This window comes from Bombyx mori, chromosome 24 (assembly GCF_030269925.1).
Source record: "Bombyx mori chromosome 24, ASM3026992v2".
NCBI lineage: Eukaryota > Metazoa > Arthropoda > Insecta > Lepidoptera > Bombycidae > Bombyx > Bombyx mori.
In genome coordinates, this window is record NC_085130.1 from 2,133,816 (window position 1) to 2,149,215 (window position 15,400).

Here is a 15,400-nt window from a genome sequence, read left to right on the forward strand (position 1 = left end):
ATTCACACCCAAACGTCATTCCATCGATACGGCAGTTAATGCTTCGAGTAAATCATGGTGTTTATTAATTTTTCACTACCCAACATATGATCAGTAATAACCATTGCTTATGGACTTCACAAGTCTTAGGGGACAGCTAAGGACCACTGCATGCCTGATGCTAAGGACCTTTCTCAAGCTTCGCTTGTGTTATAGTGATCAGAAAACTCCTATGGTACACGGTATCTTTTCAAATGTAATCTACTCCCGTCGCGATTGGTGTGATGGCAAAAAGGAGCCAAATAGATCGTCTCGTATAATTTTTCAGCGTCCATGTCTGGTTAGTAAAAATCATAATGAAATAACTATAGCTACCGTTTTGAACTTACCAAAGCCGTTAGTTTGCTTATATTCGGAAACGTCACAGCTATTAAGGTGATTCCCGTTACGAATATTATTCTGTAGACTCGTTCCCACAGCCAATACTTCTGGGGTTGGTGTCTCTTTTTCAGATAATACCAAACCAGATCGAAGGGAACCCAAAAGTTGAGTGCAAAAGTCACGTATATCATCAACCCCATGAATACTTTCAGTGCTATTGGAAATCTGTGGAAATAAACGCACAATTAATATATTTCCACTCTTGGCAGAGTGGTCGAGGTCATTAGTTCAGGTGGTGGTACGCTTTAGAAGACGTCGTCATTCCTTGCGTACCCCGGTCTTAATTGTGCACTCGTTGACGAGACCATTTAGAGCTAGCTGCCTTTATTTGGTTGATCTAGTATACAGCTGTAGGCCTTTTTTTTTTTTTTTTTTTTTTTGGCCGGGGGCCGAACCTTCTACGAGGTCCCCGCGCGCCCCTTATGCGCGTATGTGAGACTCAACGATCTGCAGGTGTTGAGAGCACGGTGGGGCGATGTACCGCTTTCCGGTCGAGCGCGGTGTTCCACAGGGGTCTGTCCTGGGCCCCCTGCTGTGGAACATCGGCTACGACTGGGTCTTGCGGGGCGTCGTACGGGGTCCCCTCCCCGGGCTGAGCGTAATATGTTACGCCGACGACACGTTGGTCGTGGCTCCGGGGAGGGACTACCGGGAGTCTGCCCGTCTGGCGTGCGCAGGCGTGGCACACGTCGTCACAAGGATCCGACGGCTGGGACTCGAGGTGGCGCTCGACAAAACCCAGGCCCTGTTGTTTCACGGGCCGGGACGAGCGCCGCCTCTGGGTGCCCACCTCGTGATCGGAGGCGTCCGCGTCGGGGTCGGGGTGACCGGTCTTCGGTACCTCGGCCTTGAACTGGATGGTCGGTGGAACTTCCGCGCTCACTTTGCGAAGTTGGGCCCTCGACTGATGGCGACGGCCGGCTCTTTGAGCCGGCTGCTTCCAAACGTCGGGGGTCCCGATCAGGTGGCGCGCCGCCTCTACATGGGGGTGGTGCGGTCGATGGCACTATACGGCGCGCCCGTATGGTGCCACGCCCTGACCCGCCAGAACGTCGCCGCGCTGCGACGTCCGCAGCGCGCGATCGCGGTCAGGGCGATCCGAGGATACCGCACCGTCTCCTTCGAGGCGGCGTGCTTGCTCGCCGGGGCGCCACCCTGGGACCTGGAGGCGGAGGCGCTCGCTGCCGATTACCGGTGGCGTAGCGACCTCCGCTCTAGGGGGGAAGGGCGCCCCAGCGAAGGTGTAGTTCGAGCGCGGAGGCTCCACTCTCGGCGGTCCGTGCTGGAGGCGTGGTCTCGCCGCTTGGCGGACCCGTCGGCCGGCCTCCGAACCGTCGAGGCGGTCCGCCCGGTTCTCGCGGACTGGGTGGGCCGCGACCGCGGATGCCTCACCTTCCGGCTAACGCAGATGCTTACCGGCCATGGTTGTTTCGGCCGGTACTTGCACAAGATAGCCGGAAGGGAACCGACAGCGCAGTGCCACCACTGCGCGGACCGCGACGAGGAAGACACAGCGGAACACACGCTGGCGCGTTGCTCTGGATTCGACGAGCAACGCGCCGCCCTCGTCGCGGTCATTGGAGAGGACCTCTCGCTGCCGCGCGTCGTGGCTACGATGCTCGGCAGCGACGCGTCCTGGAAGGCGATGCTCGACTTCTGCGAGTCCACCATATCGCAGAAGGAGGCGGCGGAGCGAGAGAGGGAGAGCTCTTCCCTTTCCGCACCGATCCGTCGCCGTCGAGCCGGGGGCCGGAGGCGGGAATACGCCCGTACGTCCCGGCCCCTGTAGGTGGCGGCCTCCCCCCGGTGAAGGTCAAGGGGCGACCTGAGGGGGTGAGGCCGCGCGGCGCGCTACCAGCACTCTAGCGCGCTGCCGTGGAGTGAATAGAGCGACCGGTCGACGGTGTATCGCGTCCCGACCCGGCAGGCTGGTTCTGGTCCAGCGGGGTATTCCGGGACACCAGCGGCACCGTCTGGGCGGCCCGACGGGCTGCCGTACCGAGACGGCCGACGTTTTAGAGCCTTCGATTCGCCTCGAAGGCTCCGTCGGCTGGGCGTCCTTGGGGTGAGCCGCGCCGTCTGGTTGTAGTGTTGACCGCGGTAGCCCCCCTACCTCATCCGGGTTCTGACCTCGGAGGGGATCGGACGTCGGGTGTAAGAGTGCAGAGGAGTCGTTTAGTGGGTGGGCTCTAAAATCCTTGGGCCCGCGGTCTGCTCACAACACCATGCAGATCGTTGAGTCTCACATACCCCGCGCGCCCCTTTTGCGCGGGGACCTCGTAGGAGGTTCGGCCCTCTACCCGAAAAAAAAAAAAAAAGGTGTTGAGAGCAGATCGCGGGCCCAAGAATTTTAGGGCCCACCCACTAAACGACTCCCCTGCACTCTTACACCCGAGGTTCGATCCCCTCAGAGGCCAGAACCCGGATAAGGTAGGGGGGCTACCGCGGTCAACACTACAACCAGACGGCGCGGCTCACCCCAAGGACGCCCAGCCGACGGAGCATTCGAGGCGAATCGAAGGCTCTGAAACGTCGGCCGTCTCGGTACGGCAGCCCGTCAGGCCGTCCAGATGGTGCCGCTGGTCTCCCGGAATACCCGGTTGGACCAGAACCAGCCTGTCGGGTCGGGACGCGATACACCGCCAACCGGTAGCAGCAGAATGCTGGTAGCGCGACGCGCGGCCTCTACCCCCTCAGGCCCTTCTCCGGCCCCCGGCTCGGCGGCGACGGATAGGTGCGGAGAGGGAGGAGCTCTCTCTCTCTCTCGTTCCGCCGCCTCCTTCTGTGAGATGGTGTTCTCGCAGAAGTCGAGCATCATTCCGATAGAGGCACCCGTCACGTGCGGACGTGCTCATCGACCACTCGTTCGCCCGGTCTTTGTTCGCCCGGCTTTTGTTAGCCCGGCCATTGTTCGCGCGGCCTGTGATCGTGATACATCTGCCGACCAAGTGTTTTTCCTGGAAGCTTTTATTTGTTTCGTTTTAGTTATTTTTGTGTTCGTGATACATTTGCCGACAAAGTGGTTTCCTGCAAGTATTTATTTGTTTTGTTTCTTTTTGTTATTTCTGATTTGTTTTGCTTTTTCTTTGTCCTGTAGTAATCGCGCCGCATTGCCACCTGTGTTCAATAGAACCGCTCAGGTCCGAGAAGTTGGGGCCTCGCCGCAAGGCGAGTGTTTTCAAGACCCGGGGCCGCCCCACCTGGGTACACAGCGATCATGGACGCTGTATTCGCGGAATTCCTCCGACTTCACCACCCACAGCTCGCCTCGGAGTTTTTGGCCTTCAAGGCCAATCACACTGCGAGCCCTCTCGAGGACTCCGCCGCGCTCGCTGCTCCTGCGTCGCCTGTACCTGCGTGCAAAGCTTCTGCATTGAGCAACGCAGCCTCCGTCGTGCCTGCCGCTCCCGTGTCGCCTATACTGGCGAGTAAAGCTGCTGCGTCGTCCGCTGTGACCATCGTTTCAGCTGAGCGATCATCCGCGGCCTCCGTCGCGCCCTCTAAAACACCTACACTTGCTTGTAGGTCGCCTGCACCCGCCTCCTCGTGCTCCGACTCTGACTCGGACATGGAGGTTGACCTCGCCCCCGCCTCATCGACGGATGGATTCACCCTGGTACAGAAGGGTAAGAAGCGTGCCGCGGAGTCCCGAGCTCCCGCGGCCGCTAAAATTAGCAAAGCCGCGAACGCGTCGCGCCCCCGCCCTCAGACTCCCGTTGCGCCCCCAGCCCGTGCCACTCCGTCGCCGCGTCCGGTGGCACAAAATAAAACCCAGACCCCTCCCCCGGTTATCCTTCAGGAGAAGGCAGCTTGGGATCGAGTTTGCCTGGCCCTTAAGGCCAAAAATATAAATTTCACGAATGCCCGTAACCTCGCGAACGGCATTCAAATTAAGGTTCAAACACCCGACGACCATAGGGCCCTCTCTTCTTACCTCCGTAAGGAACGTATAAGTTTCCATACGTATACGCTCCAGGAGGACCGCGAACTCCGCGTTGTAATACGCGGAATCCCTAAAGAGTTAGATGTAGAGCTCGTCAAGGCCGATCTGTTAGAACAGGGCTTTCCAGTGAATTCTGTGCACCGTATGCACACCGGTCGCGGTAGGGAGCCATATAATATGGTTCTAGTCACCCTCGAGCCTACCCCCGAGGGTAAGAAAATCTTCAACACACAGGCCGTCTGTAGGCTCTCCGGTATCGCCGTCGAAGCCCCCCATAAAAAAGGCACTCCTAGCCAGTGCCATAACTGTCAACTGTACGGGTACTCTTCCCGTAACTGTCACGCGCGCCCCCGATGTGTTAAGTGTTTGGGCGATCACGCCACGGCCCTCTGCGCTCGCGACCAAAAAACCGCGACGGAACCGCCTAGCTGCGTCCTGTGTCAAACACAGGGTCACCCCGCAAATTACCGCGGATGCCCCCGAGCCCCGAAAATAAATCGCCGCGTCGCCCGCCAAAACCGCCTCCGAGCTTCCGGCCCAGACATCAAAGCCTCGGCACCCTCTGTGTCGCAGGCTAAGCCAGCGTTCGTTCCGGCGCCGGTGCCCAGTGTCTCGGCCTGGGCGAAACCGCTGCCGTATATGAACACGGCTACAATTCCCTCCTCCGCGATTCGTCCCGCCCCCGCGACTCGTCCCACCCCCGCGACTCGTCCCGCCCCCGCGACTCGTCCCTCTCCCGCGACTTGCCCTCCGACCGCGTCCGACAATCTCGCTTTAGCGATCGACTTCTTTCAGTCGATCAACTTTGAGCGCGTTAACGCTTTGGGCGACGCCATTCGCGCTGCCTCCACTGCACAACACTTTATCGCCGTTGTGCAAGAATACGCCGACGTATACGCGTCATTAAATACGTACGTCCTCCCCTCACTCCGCCGGTAATCAATGGCGTATATAAGTAGAGTAAAGCCCCTATCCGTAACGATAGGATTTTTTAACGCTTACGGTCTCGCAAATCAACGTAATCAGGTTTCTGACTTTTTGCGTGACCATCAAATTGATATATTTTTAGTGCAGGAGACCCTACTTAAGCCCGCGCGCCGTGACCCTAAAATCGCGAACTATAACATGGTCAGGAACGACAGGCTCTCTGCTCGTGGTGGTGGTACCGTCATTTACTATAGAAGAGCCCTGCATTGCGTCCCGCTCGATCCTCCCGCGCTCGCTAATATCGAAGCATCAGTGTGCCGAATCTCACTGACGGGACACGCGCCGATCGTTATCGCGTCCGTTTATCTTCCACCGGATAAGATCGTTCTAAGCAGTGATATCGAGGCGCTGCTCAGCATGGGGAGCTCTGTCATTCTGGCGGGCGACCTAAATTGTAAACACATCAGGTGGAACTCACACACCATAACCCCGAATGGCAGGCGGCTTGACGCGTTAGTCGATGATCTCGCCTTCGATATCGTCGCTCCGCTAACCCCGACTCACTACCCGCTAAATATCGCACATCGACCGGATATACTCGACATAGCGTTATTAAAAAACGTAACTCTGCGCTTACACTCGATCGAAGTCGTTTCAGAGTTAGATTCAGACCACCGTCCCGTCGTTATGAAGCTCGGTCGCGCTCCCGATTCCGTTCCCGTCACGAGGACTGTGGTGGATTGGCACACGCTGGGCGTCAGCCTGGCTGAATCTGATCCACCATCGCTCCCGTTTAGCCCGGACTCTACCCCGTCTCCTCAGGATACCGCTGAAGCCATAGACATCTTAACGTCACACATCACCTCGACATTAGATAGGTCATCGAAACAAGTTGTAGCGGAGGACTTCCTTCACCGCTTCAAATTGTCCGACGATATTAGGGAGCTCCTAAGAGCTAAGAACGCCTCAATACGCGCCTACGACAGGTATCCTACCGCGGAAAATCGTATTCGAATGCGTGCCCTACAACGCGACGTAAAGTCTCGCATCGCCGAAGTCCGAGATGCCAGATGGTCTGATTTCTTAGAAGGACTCGCGCCCTCCCAAAGGTCTTACTACCGCTTAGCTCGTACTCTCAAATCGGATACGGTAGTAACTATGCCCCCCCTCGTAGGCCCCTCAGGCCGACTCGCGGCGTTCGATGATGACGAAAAAGCAGAGCTGCTGGCCGATACATTGCAAACCCAGTGTACGCCCAGCACTCAATCCGTGGACCCTGTTCATGTAGAATTAGTAGACAGTGAGGTAGAACGCAGAGCCTCGTTGCCACCCTCGGATGCGTTACCACCCGTCACCCCGATGGAAGTTAAAGACTTGATCAAAGACCTACGTCCTCGCAAGGCTCCCGGTTCCGACGGTATATCCAACCGCGTTATTAAACTTCTACCCGTCCAACTCATCGTGATGTTGGCATCTATTTTCAATGCCGCTATGGCGAACTGTATCTTTCCCGCGATGTGGAAAGAAGCGGACGTTATCGGCATACATAAACCCGGTAAACCAAAAAATCATCCGACGAGCTACCGCCCGATCAGCCTCCTCATGTCTCTAGGCAAACTGTATGAGCGTCTGCTCTACAAACGCCTCAGAGACTTCGTCTCATCCAAGGGCATTCTCATCGATGAACAATTCGGATTCCGTACAAATCACTCATGCGTTCAACAGGTGCACCGCCTCACGGAGCACATTCTTGTGGGGCTTAATCGACCAAAACCGTTATACACGGGAGCTCTCTTCTTCGACGTCGCAAAAGCGTTCGACAAAGTCTGGCACAACGGTTTGATTTTCAAACTATTCAACATGGGCGTGCCGGATAGTCTCGTGCTCATCATACGGGACTTCTTGTCGAACCGCTCTTTTCGATATCGAGTCGAGGGAACCCGCTCCTCCCCACGACCTCTCACAGCTGGAGTCCCGCAAGGCTCTGTCCTCTCACCCCTCCTATTTAGTTTATTCGTTAACGATATTCCCCGGTCGCCGCCGACCCATTTAGCTTTATTCGCCGACGACACGACTGTTTACTATTCCAGTAGAAACAAGTCCCTAATCGCGAAGAAGCTTCAGAGCGCAGCCCTAGCCCTAGGACAGTGGTTCCGAAAATGGCGCATAGACATCAACCCAGCGAAAAGTACTGCGGTGCTATTTCAGAGGGGAAGCTCCACACGGATTTCCTCCCGTATTAGGACGAGGAATCTCACACCCCCGATTACTCTCTTTAGTCAATCCATACCCTGGGCCAGGAAGGTCAAGTACCTGGGCGTTACCCTGGATGCATCGATGACATTCCGCCCGCATATAAAATCAGTCCGTGACCGTGCCGCGTTTATTCTCAGTAGACTCTACCCCATGATCTGTAAGCGGAGTAAAATGTCCCTTCGGAACAAGGTGACACTTTACAAAACTTGCATAAGGCCCGTCATGACTTACGCGAGTGTGGTGTTCGCTCACGCGGCCCGCACACACATAGACACCCTTCAATCTCTACAATCCCGCTTTTGCAGGTTAGCCGTCGGAGCTCCGTGGTTCGTGAGGAACGTTGACCTACACGACGACCTGGGCCTCGAATCTATACAGAAATACATGAAGTCAGCGTCGGAACGGTACTTCGATAAGGCTATGCGTCATGATAATCGCCTTATCGTAGCCGCCGCTGACTACTCCCCGAATCCTGATCATGCAGGAGCCAGTCACCGTCGACGCCCTAGACATGTCCTTACGGATCCATCAGATCCAATAACCTTTGCATTAGACGCCTTCAGCTCTAACACTAGGAGCAGGCTTAGGGACCTCGGTAACCGTACTCGTCGAACTCGACAAAGAGTTCGCCGTGCAACCTAACCCATGAATCAGCTCGCTGAGTTTCTCGCCGGATCTTCTCAGCGGGTCGCGATTCCGATCCGGTAGTAGATTCATTCGCGAAGCAGCTACTCTTGAGTTGTTAGGTCTCCTTCGGAGGCGCTCGGGTAGCTGTTAGCAAATCCCACCCCTCCTGGCTGAGCCTTTGCTCGCCCACCTGTCCTGGTGAAACTGGAAAGGCCTCCGGGCCATCAGTAATGCTTCAATCATAAAAAAAAAAAAAAAAAAAAAAAAAAAGTCGAGCATCGCCTTTCAGGACTCATCGCTGCCGAGCATCGTAGCCACGACGGTCGGCAGCGACAAGTCCGGTCCTATTTGCGATATAAGGACACGACGTTGCTCCAGCCATGCGGGGCAATGTGCGAGCGTATGCTCGACTGTGGCCTCCTCGCAGTCACAGTGGTGACACTCCATCGTCGGTTCCCTCGCGGCGATGCGATGCAGGTGCCGGCCAAAATACCCATGGCCAGTAAGCATTTGCGTCAACCGGAAGGTGAGACGCTCTTGGTCACGGTTCGCCCATTCCGCGAGAACCGGGCGTACCACTTCGACGGTCTGGAGACCGGCCGACCGGTTCGCCAAGAGGCGAGACCACGCCTCCAGCACATACAGCTTTAGGCCTGCCCTGAGGAATTGTTTGAGATGATACCATCATTTCGTTTTTGCTATCGCACCGCCCGCCACCGGAGTAGAGTTTATCCATACTACCTGGAGCCAATGCGTTCGTCCACAGTGCATTTCCAGAGATCTTTTTTGCCACATACCATTCGGTTTTGAAATATGCTACCCTTCACGGTGTTTCTCGAGCGCTATGACATGCCCTTCTTCAAACGAGGCTTGCGGATAGTATTAAATGGGTAGGCAGCGGTTTGGCTGTGCCCTTGGAATTGCTGATATCCATAAGCGACGGTAACCACTCATCATCAGGTGGGCTGTATGCTTGTCTGCCTATAAGGGCAATAAAAAAAAACTAATATAAAGTCCAAAATCCAAAAAGTGGCTTCATCATTCGTTCATTACGCGTACACGTCTAATGATCAGTTTGTGAAACTGAATGTTCATAGTACTAACGGTTCCCAGGGGAAATTCAGCGTCACAGGAGACTTGGACAGCTCACCGTAGCCCCAATAGCCGAAGAATCCCACAGCCATGACCAGGACCATCACGACGCCCATCCCTGAAAGAAGAAAAAGTCCACACGCTCGGGGCGATCTTTATATCACTGCTGTATTGCTTTGTCGCTGATTTATTAACCTTAATATTTATAACATTTTAATAGAAATCATCACAGGTAGAAATAAGTGAATTGTTCAGACATACTCCCGTGACGAAACACGTACAAGCACCGGTTTCTCTGAATACTAGAAATCACCTTTATCATCAGCAACCAACCAAGTTATCTGTCGATACTTTAAGGCGGTCAGAAATTTCTTTTTTATTTAGCTTATATAGGTGGCCGAGCTCACAGCCCACCTGGTGTGAAGTGGTTACTGGAGCGCATAGACATCTACGACGTAAATGCGCCACCCACCTTGAGATATAAGTTCTCTAAGGTCTCAAGTATAGTTACAACGTCTGCCCCACCCTTTAACCTTTCTCGGGCTAAATGACATTTAACGCGCGTTGCCCGTCGTGTTGGTACGTAGTACGGCCTATCAACACGAACGGCGCGGCACGAGACCTAGATCTAGAAAAACTACATTTTCTCTAAATCTAATTGGAATTTTGTAGAATTCCAATTGGATTTATCAAGAAGATAGATTTCTTTATGTAATGTCTAATACTACACCTAACAGTTCTAATAAAAATAATACGGGGTACGCAAATTTAACTTTCATATTCCGATAAAAAAAAATTAAAACGCTTGCTGGATGTAATATTATAAAGTTCTTAAACAAACTAACGTACTTAATACAAACACGATAAAAGTGGCACATGTTCCCATACATTTTGTTTATACAACACGCGTTTCAAAATAAACGACCTACTTCAAATGTCACTTGAGTGGGTCTCATAATTCATTTGTTTAGAATACGTTTTTGACGACAGGGACAAAAAGTGTTTTGTTTCCAATAATTTAAGCTTATTGCCAAGCCAGTTTAAACATGGACATGTCGTTTTATTTTATAGATTTTGAGTATGAGCGTCTCAAATATGACACTCAAAATTAGTGCAAAAAACAGTGTCTCAAAAAAACTAAGATTTTGCAAAATATATGCTTGCAAGTGGTATAATAATTAATTATTCAAGATTTACATGAAACCGGGCATTCACTTCAACGAAAAAAGCCACATGTCTGGAAGAAAAAACATACAAAAAAAATTCTTAAAAATAGTGAAAAATAACAACGAAGGCTAATAAAGTACAGATATATATACTTATATGTTTATTGACTTATTCAAAATAAAAAATAAACATTATGATTTGTTTTTTTTTTTCGAACCTATTTGATTGATAGGTCAAATAAACATTTTTTTCAATATTATCGTGAAGAATAAAAAAAAAAAAAAAACAAAAAAAAAAAAAAAGAAAAAAAAAAAAAAAACAAAAAAAAAAAAAAAACAAAAAAAAAAAACCAAAAAAAAATCCAAAAAAAAAAAATACAAAAAAAAAAATTATATATACAAATAAATAAAAAACAACTAGGTAACTTGCAATTCATCGTACCTAGTTATCACAAAGTTAAAAGATCGCACATAAATAAAATACCCATTAATAAACCAACACCCATAATAATCCAATAGCGTACTTAATTTCTGTGCCATATTATATAATTGTGAATTGCATTGTTGACACGACGCTGGCCCTAACAGCCCGTTCACACATAGTCTCCGTGTATACGGTACCCGTTTTAGCGGATACGACAAAAAAAATATGCTTTGTTCACACATAGGCATCGTATTAAAAGTTTCTATCCAGTAAAATTTTACGGAAATATGACGGATATGTAAAAATAGATAAAAAAATATCATTTAAAACAAATAAAAGTTCATTAAAATAATAATATTCAAACTATCTTTATAATTTTCTGTGTATATATTATTTTATTTTGAAATTTTTGTTAAAGACCCGAGCGAAGCCGGAACGGGCTGCTAGTATTTAATAATTAGCAGACACTGTTTTGATGTGAACATTTTCGGAATACATTTAATGCTTATATTATTGTTTAAAAACACAAATGACTGTATAAATAATTAAATATGAATAAAGCATAAATATTAATAACTAGCTGACCCGGCAGACTTCGTAGTGCCTCAATCGATAAATAAAAGACCTAAACTTTTGTATAAAATAAACTTAAACAAACAAAAGGAATGTTGATATTTATCTACCTTTTAAACCTTCTCTGGACTTCTACAAATAATTCAAGACCAAAATTAGCCAAATCGGTCCAGCCGTTCTCGATTTTAGCGAGACTAACGAACAGCAATTCATTTTTATATATATAGATAAAGATAATAATAATTTATATTATAATTAACAGTAATAATTTAATTGAGTATTGTAATTTGGTGGGAAAAAACTAAATCCTTAGATATTTTCACCACGGCAGTGCGCTGGTTATAGTATCTAGAAGGTTCTTGCGAGTGGGTGAGTATCGCCAAAGTGTTATCAGAAAGAGGGGCAGGCCGAGCCTAGGTAATTTTGATATGAGTAGTAGACGTACCTGACAACTCGGCTTCTTGTAGATTGCAGTGTCTAGGAAACACGACTGGCGGACGACACGTAATGATGGCGGTCGGCTTGACGGCTGGACTCTGTGTTCACTCACTATTACTAAACTTTCACAACACTCACTAAAACTCTGACACTCGCGCAACGACGAGGATGATCGTCCGTAGTAGTTCGTAAGGAAAAATTAGCACAAGTCCAAAATATTGAGATGTACAAGCAGCGGCGTGCCGTCAGCGGAAGTCTTTTTGAGTAACGGCGTAATATGTCTTTGAATTAGTTCAGTCGTTCAGTGATTCGTAGTTTTTAAAAAAAATATTTTATATTCACACTAAATTTATCCGGTCGTGAGTTGACAAGTATTAGATCTACCCTCATAAAAATAAATTCAAGGTCTTAAATGTATTAGATATCTAAAAAATATATTGAAATTGACGCCATTATTATAAAAAATATAATAAAAATAAAAAACTCGTTTTGAGGTTAATTTTCTATATAAATACCTCAAGAACTTTTCTTTTTTTAATGTTTAAGATGTTCCTAATGTATTTTTATCCAATTGTAGTTATTAAGGTATAAAAAACACACATACTTCTTTAAATATCGATATTATTCTATTTTTTCTTCATCTTCATACACAATTAGTAAATCATCTAAAAATAGCACAGGAGAGCATATACACGGTTTTAAATCTCGGTCAGGTTAAAACCACAATTCACACAATGGTTTTCAGCCGTAGTATGAAACGTTATTGATAAAAGCAAAATAAATCGAAGAAAAATCAAAACACATCCATTTTGAACGCAAGCCAAGCAGCAAGCGAAGTCTCACCGCGTCAGTCAGATTAAAATCAGTGTTGTCAGTATAAAGAAAAATAATTACATGAAATTCATATATCGATAATTTTTTTAAATAACCGATATTGGATTTATTTCTTAATCTTTTTTTTACGAGTACACATTATATTTTATTTTTAATGTTTTTGTTTTAGTTGTACATATTTAAATAACAATACAAGTTAAGTTTTTTTTTATTGCTTAAATGGGTGGACGATCTCACAGCCACCCTGGTGTTAAGTGGTTACTGGAGCCCACAAACATCTACAACGTAAATGCGCCACCCACCTTGAGATATAAGTTCTAAGGTCTCAAGTATAGTAACAAGTTAAAGTCCAATGGTTATGTCTTTGATGTTATTTTATGTGCTTAAAATCGATTGATTAATGATAATATTTAAAATGATTTATATGTTTTTTTATATATGTACTTAAAATGTTTACTTAATACGTAAAAGGTTTTGAAGCTGGCAATATTTTTCCCGCAAAAATAAAATTAGTATTTTTTCTCTAAACTAATATTTTTAACCTTATAAATTAGGCTTTAAGTATCATTTTAGAATAAATATTTTTGTACCGATGTCTTTTTATGTTCAAGTGACATTTTAAATTTATTCCATAATATTCTTTTTCTGACGAAAGGACCTAAATACATATATTTTGCAATGGTAATTAAACTTTATGTTTAAGTATTAAGGTCTAGAATAAGCTGAAGTCGTTAACATTATTAAACTTTTTTCTAAGAAATGAAGATGTTTTCGTGTCTGCAAACGTGGCCACTGGAGCGTCTTATTTTTGTTCCTGATCTTTAATCTAGTACTAACATGAGCAAAATATGTCAACTAACTTTTAAGAGTTTTGAATTTCAAATTTGAAGTGTCCTTGGTGCAATTTAAGGCTGGAGCACTCTGAGAGATCTGATTTTTTTTTTGTTTTCCTTTGAATACATTGTACAATGCGATCCAATGTACAAGTGTTATACCTTTTTAGAAAGGGCTTTAAAAGTACCATGTTGTATAGTAATTGTTTTTTTTGTATTGTATGGTATGTAGAACAAAAAAATCTGTAAAACGAAAGTGATTTCACTGTGTGAATGAGAACTGTTGCACTAATTTTTATTTTTCTCAGTAATGGTAAATGTTATCGCTATGATTTTTGTTTATTTAGTGAGAATATTAGTCTAGTTATGTTGATTATTTTTATTGTAGATCTGACTGTTGTATTTGCGTATCTCTGACACGTAAAGTTTATCTAGAATTACGGCTCGCGCCGCCAGATTTTTACGCAAAATTAAAGGGGTGTAAATAAATTATTTTGTATGGACAGGTGTATGGTTCTATTTTTTATTATAATTTGTATAGTTTAAAAAAAATAATTTTAAATAAAAAAACCTATGTAATCGCTTAATTTTTTGAGATATTATTATTTATACACAAGTCGTGCTCAAAAACGCGTTATCTCTGTGTTCAGTGTATCATAATTCTACACCGTAGTTGAATACGTAGTTGAATACTAATAAACAAAATACTTCAACGCAAAGCATAGTTCATACTAAACATAACACTTGCTAGTGTTAAACAATAACAACTTGAGGTACAATGAAGGGTTTTGTGATAACGGAGCCGCGCGGCGTAGTTGTAATAAATAACGGGGCACTTTAGGGTGCGCTTCAAGAGCCCGTTCGGGCAAGGCAGTGGAATGAAGACCATGTGTGAACGAGCTGTAGCTCGCCAAATAGCAAAAAAAAAGTGTACAACACATGCAGCGTTTTTTTTAGTATTGTGCAACAATACGGATGGTAACAATGATAAATCATCAACTTTTTACGGTAACCACTTAACATCAGGTGGGCCGTGAGCTCGTCCACCCATCTATGCAATAAAACAAACAAAAAAAAGAAGTTGCAAATGTATCTGGGCTCCAGTAACCACTTAACATCAGGTGGGCCGTGAGCTCGTTCACCCATCTATGCAAATAAAAAAGTATAAATTAGTTCAAGAAGTCGGCTTATGCAAAGAATCCAATCACTGGTACAAAATTAAAAAAAATCAAATATCTAAAACAAAAAAAAAAGAAATTAATATTTTTTTTTTATATCAAATTCATTGAAATTTATATCAAATTGCTGCGCCGTATCTTTAAATTTGAACATCGGCTGTCAAACCCTACGTGCTCAGAATCCGTAATCTGGACGCTTAGGTGTGTTTCACATCTTTGAAGTCGAAATTTTTATATTTGCGACTAAAATACACGTCCTTTGTAATACTTATATTTAAGTTCATTAAAATATTGATCTCATTACAAAAAATCGTTTGGATTTTATTAATTTTTCTATTAAAAACGACGAACTAAAGACGACCGTTAGGTTCAAAAAATGACGAGGCCGCTGCTTCAAAGACTGTTTTTGTCATAAAATGCAAATAATATTTACTCCGTGTTAGTAAAATATAATGAAAGAACACTTACAATTCCATTATTAAGCAATAAACAAATTCACTGAACCGTTATTTTTATATAATTCGCAAATACGTGCGACCGAACCGAGCTCGAATTTCACACTGATTCACACAGCCCCCTTCAGTTGTTTTGTCGTAAATATTCAGTGAGAGAGAAGGTAAATTCATTGGTTACAGTTTAAATGTATTAGAAAGAGTAAACTATAATTTTATGATTATCTGTTAAAAGCC

The 15,400-nt window shown here is 46.4% G+C and overlaps 1 protein-coding gene across 2 annotated transcripts in view; it reads right to left on the bottom strand.

The window, feature by feature from the left end:
• Positions 1-15,400, bottom strand: part of LOC101745805 (proton-coupled amino acid transporter-like protein pathetic) — a 39,496-nt gene that overhangs the window by 864 nt on the left and 23,232 nt on the right. For both annotated transcript variants that reach the window (XM_038019709.2, XM_038019710.2), the window contains 2 exons: positions 9,278-9,383; positions 369-585 (listed from right to left, as the gene is read on the bottom strand). In XM_038019709.2, the coding sequence (XP_037875637.1) occupies positions 369-585; positions 9,278-9,383 (323 nt within the window). The remainder of the gene's footprint in view (positions 1-368; positions 586-9,277; positions 9,384-15,400) is intronic.